General features: G+C 37.9%; 1 protein-coding gene across 1 annotated transcript; it reads left to right on the forward strand.

Annotated features, from left to right (window-relative positions):
* Positions 1–2: 2 nt before the first annotated feature.
* On the forward strand, positions 3–618 carry LOC110025709 (subtilisin-like protease SBT4.14; the record flags this gene model as incomplete). Its single annotated transcript, XM_020726325.1, has 1 exon — positions 3–618. A coding segment is annotated over one exon (558 nt), but the record flags the coding sequence as incomplete, so codon positions are not given.
* Between the last annotated feature and the right edge of the window lie 5,372 nt (positions 619–5,990).

The following is a 5,990-nucleotide window of genomic DNA, read 5'->3' on the forward strand; positions in this document are numbered from 1 at the left end:
CCTCCCGCCCCCCAACAAATCCCACCACCAAACTCCCCAAATCAGACCTCGAATACTCCTACGGCTCCGGCCAAATCGACCCCCTCGCCGCCCTCAACCCCGGCCTCCTCTACGATATCACCGAATCCTCCTATCTCCGCTTCCTCTGCTCCAAACACCCCAACACCACCGCCGTCGCAATCCTCACCGGCTCCCGCAACTTCAACTGCGCTAACTTCTCCAATGCCAAGGGATACGACGGCCTTAACTACCCCAGCTTTCACTACATCGTGCCGGACTCCGCTAAGCCCTCCCTCGCCACCTACAGGAGGGTTGTGACCAATGTAGGCGGGGGGGCGGCTGTTTATAAGGCGATTGTGGAGGCGCCGCCGGGGGTGGAGATTGAGGTGAGTCCGGCGAAATTGGAGTTCAGGAAGGTGAATGAGAAGAGGTCGTTTAGTAGCCTGGTGGTGGGGGTGGCGGCGATTGGTGGAAGGCCGCCGTATATCGTGTCGGGATCGCTGGTTTGGAGCGATGGCGTGCATAAGGTTAGAAGCCCTATTGCGATTCATTATACTTAGAGGGGGATGGATGATTGTATGAGATGAGTTTTTTATTTATTTTGGTATTTTATATTTGTTGGGATTGTACCATTTATTGCTATTAAGGGGTATTCTCTTAATGAGTTTTATTTCTTCTCTTTAAATATTTTTATTTTTTTTTAATTTTTATATTTTAAGAATATATATGATCAAGGCTAAGGGCTTATGAAAACTTTTGCTGATCTTTTTTATGAATAAGGCAGATGATTCTGAGAATTTTTACTGTTTTTTATAATGCTGAGACAAATTTTTCTGATATAAATTTGTATATGGACACAATATTGGTATGTGGAATGGGAGTTATAGTTGTCTGCTTAGAACTAATTTGTAATGAAGTACAATCATGATACCGTTGAATTGTAATTGTTTTCTTTTCATTTAGGAAGGGAAGAGGTTGAAATTGCTGAAAAATAAACCAAAAAGAAAACCATTGTATTGTATAATCTAGAGTTGCTTAGAAATTATAGATTTTTAATTCATAAGTTATATATAGGAAGTTGTTCTCAATAAAGTAAACTGGCTCAAATAGGCCTTTAGACATGTCATTTTGTATGACATAAATTTGAGAGCAAAAGTTGAAGATGAGCTTGCTAGTTTCTCTGTCCAACACACAAAGTTTCCATAAAAGTGGAATCAAAGCTATGTTTGTAGGAGATGATAAGTGGTATGAACCTACAAGTGCATCATATTATGAAAGAGAGTTATGAAAATTGTATCTTCTATATAACGACATTATTTGGTTCTCGAAATATTTTGGATGTGATTGAAAAATAATATATTAATTCTCAAGGAGTAATAATATTATAGAAGCCCAAAAATACTCGTTGAAGGAAAGTATAAATATGGACAAGGATAAACTTTTCTTAATCCACCGATTCTCTTTTGAAGCTAATTTTGAGATGTCCGACATTTATTTTTTCCTTGTTGTGAAATCCTAATTTTATTTTGTTGTAAAACTCTCGCTCTTTAATCTCTCAATCGTCCCATAACTTTTTCTCTGTGAATCTTCTATAAAATCATAATATAAATCCCTTTGAATTGGTGAGTTAAAACTAAAGGGTTATTTAGTTTGCTGAAAATGAATAAATTGTAAACATAATGAGTGTAAAAGAATTAAATTGTATTTGAAATACATTACTTTTACATCAAACTTCGCAAAACCTGGGGCTCTGAGTGAACAATTGATCAACACAATCAGATTTCACATAACAACACCATCAAGTTGCTTGGTGCCACGCTGGTCTTCAAGTGCTTTTATAATATGACACTGTAGAAACTACATGCATCGAATGATCAACTAAAAAAGCTCATTGAAATGAGATTAATTCTCTTAAAGAGTCCTTGACAAAATCCAACCAGGAACAACAGAGTACCTGATATTGAGGATCAATGATCTATTTGACCAATTACAAGGAGCGGAGATGTACTTGAATTTGAATTTTGGTTTCACGACCATTATCTCAAATAAAAACAAGGTAATCATAGATTCAATTGACTTAAAAGCGTGAATAGCCTTCAGTTTTGTTCTCTCAATGTTCATCATCCTTCAAAATTTTCTTGATGTCACTCTTGTTGTCATTTTTGAATACCATATTCTAACGTATAATACTATTTTGAAGTGATAGGAGAAAGCTGAGAGGCTTAAATGTTAATCCTAGGAGAAAATGGCTAAGAAGTTAGCAGCTCCATGAGGATTGATTGAGAAATATTTAAATGTTGAATCCAAACTAAATGAAAGGGCTGCAAGAATAGAGAAGTGTATCACATTCATAGAAAATGCCATTTCTCATATTCCTTTTCAGATTTTTTTTTTTGCCTTCTCAGTTTAACGCACACCATAGAGCCAGCTTTGCTATTCAATATATTTGATTTTGCTTTTGCCTAACGTAAATGCATGCATATTTTGCTTTAGAAAGTTTGCACTCTTTGAATCTATTCAACTGTTGAATTTTATATATGAATTCAATTAGGTTTAATGTTGAGCCAAACTAATAGTTGAAGTTTATCGTATAGCTTTAATGACATCTTGACTTCAATTCAACTAGTGAACCAATCTCACTATCACAGTCTGACTCTGTGGCTTGGAATTTTCGAGGAGGGAATAAATAGTCAGATGGTGAAATTAAGTTAAATTAAATTTTCTATCTAGTAATAATTTGTCATCCAAATAATTGAAAGAGGCCTTAATTAAATAAACATCAGATAAACTTACCAGTAAATAGTCACAAATAAAATTATCTTCCGTTGTTTTGATAGCATCTTATGTAAGCATTAACTCTTTTACTTCACATTTTCTTTCTCAAAATGTAAAAATCAATAGAAGCTTAAAATATGACTAGCTGCAAATAAGCCATCGAATACTCATAATTTTAAATTACATCAATATAATGTAAAATAAAATTATATGCATGCTAGTTAAACGTATCGAGTCAATATAAAATAATTAATAATTTATTTCTCAATTATGATCCTTCATGAAAATTTAGGATAATCTAATCATATAGTACAATATATTATCTTATTATATATTTTATATCCGTCTGACACACCATCAATAAATTTTCACAATTCGACATGAATCTCGAGGCGCAACACAAATCTCAAGATGAATTTTTCAGCAAAAAATTTCAAACTTTGACTAAAATTCATCAAGAACTCTGATTTTAGAAAACTTAAAGTCAAACTGACTAGTTCGACAAGACAGACCCAACGATAACAAAATATATTTAATTTGAGTCAAATTAAGCCCAGATTAAGTTGTTGAACCACTTTTGAGAGTTTTGCAAACATAATTAGAAGGTCAAACAAATTCTGAATATGACATGCTTATATTCAATCAAATTGAGCTTCTCGACAATCAAATCCAACAAGCTCAATATTGCCCAATTTCAGCATCATTAAGACAATTAAATGTTCTTCAAACACTATCTGATAAAGGAAATCTCATTGGAAACCCAATCAAGAGTGATATAGATTCATTCCTTATTTGTAACTTGAATTTTATAAATAGAGCCCTACCCCCTCGTGAGAGGGGACTAGACCCTAGGCAAGAAAAATGCTAAAGCTAGCAGAAGAGGGAACTGATGCCCAGGATCCAACACTGGCAATATAGCGAACAATTCCTACTCTTGCAACCACCAACCACAATCAAACATTGCTCATCAGCCACCGCTGTTACCTCCGACCAACTTTGGACGCTGCTGACTTCTACAGTCATCGTTGTCAACCATCATTGGCTGCCACCTGCTCTATGCAGAAAAATCTTCTGTGAAATCACAACGTGCGCTTTGGAAACCCGTAGTACATTTGAAAGTAACAATGTAACCCATCTACAGTGCAACGACAAATTTCGAAGACGACATAACAATATGCCATGAAGATATTGACATTCTCCAGACTCTTAAAGCTCCTTTCGTGAAGCTCAAGACTACGGCCCTTGCGACCCATGAATGTCATCGCAACTTATCGATATGACCTTTGTGACTAACTACAACATACTTGGTCCAAAACTCTTGCTCCCGACTACAACCACTACGACTTATGGACGTCATCTCAACCCACTATTATTGTTTATATAACCAACTACAACCTATGTGATCCACAGTTTGTGCCACTCTCGACTCCGGCCTTCATGGCATACCGTCATCATCACAACTTACCACTACAACTTACGTGACCAAACAAAACCTATGTGGTTTAGAGCTCGTGCATAGGGCTGTTAAAACATTTCATTGTTCGCGCACAGTTTGTATTCGACTCGTTAAAAAACTCATGTTCGATTTGTTCGCTAAGTTAATGAGTCGAACACAAACAAATTTTTTGGCCTTGATACATAAACGTGCCGAACACGAACAAAGATTTGTTCGTTTGTGTTTGATTCGTTTTGTTACATTGAACCCATTCCTTCAATGTAACGACATGTTCGTGTTCCCTCGGAGGTGGTAACCCACTCGACTAATAAAACATGTCAGAAAATTGTTGCAGAAGCTACTGAACACTCAGGGAATTCTACTATGGACACTTGAATTCCTATAGACTCTACAACTCCCCCAAATAGCCTAATCCTGCTCCATGTATCGTCTTGACCATGGTTTTGAGTGAGACTGTGGTTCTGCATAAGCTAGCATCCTCTCTCAACACCATTTTCCTGTCCGCCTCCTGAATACTTTGTAGTATCAAAATCAGTCCTTAGACTCTCCCTTGCTCTTCTCCACTTGTCTCATTCCGATCATTACTCTCGAGTCACCTTCCACCTAAAAGATTGTCGTGACAAAAGATGCTACACAGCTGGATGAAACCCTATGACGACATCCCACCCACCATACTTTCTTGTTTCAAGCTCAAATTCTTTGAAGATATATTCTCCAGTCCTGAATTTCATGTCGTTTCATTCCACGACTGCCACTCATTCCAAAAATCTAGTTGTCGCGCCATTCCATTAAGAAGCCATCGCTCGAATCTACTCCTGATTCTTTCATTTAATCTTGTCCGCTTCAATTCATTCCAGCTATTTTGATGTTGTGTTTTTCTTTTCAAGTGCTGCAGCTCGGGTTTGCTCCCAATTCCTTTGCTCGACCATGAGACTCTAGTTATGCCTAAAGCAGCGATGCTGCCTTGATGCCACATAGTTCCTTCAGATGGTTATCGCTCAAGTCTGCTCCCAATTCCTTCACCTGTTCTCAGAGCTCCATATCTGCCTTAGTAACAATTCCGCTCTAATGTTGTGAATCTTTTTGGTTGTTGTCGCTCACATCCGCTTCAGACGCTGTCGTTCGGTCCTTCAGTGGGCGAAAGTGGATTTGTGTGAAATTCCACGATCTTTTTTATTATTTCTTTCATAATCTTGAATCTCCCCTTCACGGATGGGAGCTATCCCTCCATGGATGAGAAACACGCTTCCAATTCCTATCTTGAAGTTTTGATCTCAAAAGGTAAACAGTTGAATGCTAAAATGACGGTGATGGTTTCCTCGATGGTTTGAATAGCATTTGCACCACAAGATAGTAAGCTTGTCGTCGGTCTGTATCACGCTTGTATGCTGAAGAGGCTTGTTAGGGATAACCTGATTCCGGAATGATACAATCTCTTCTGATTGGTAGTGATCAGGATCGAAGAATTAATTAAAATTGGAGGTGAAGTTGTCAATTAGCCTTTGCGGGTAGAGGAGTGGTTGTAGGTTCCAGAGCTTTGAGGAAGGTATCGTTGAGGATCAAAGATTTCTCGGGATCGAATCACAATGCTTCATAGAGAAATTGAATTGCAGTAGTAAGCCCAAATTGAGACTATGGCCCTGTTTGGCACAGCTTTTTCATCGACGGTGGCGTTTTCAGAACGCCGCCTACGCGTTTGTTTCGAGCGTTCGTTCGGCGGCGTTCTGAACGCTGCGTCCCGCGGTTCGGTTTTTCTTCA

The sequence above is a fragment of the Phalaenopsis equestris genome, unplaced genomic scaffold (genome assembly GCF_001263595.1).
Source record: "Phalaenopsis equestris unplaced genomic scaffold, ASM126359v1 Scaffold000326, whole genome shotgun sequence".
Lineage (NCBI taxonomy): Eukaryota > Viridiplantae > Streptophyta > Magnoliopsida > Asparagales > Orchidaceae > Phalaenopsis > Phalaenopsis equestris.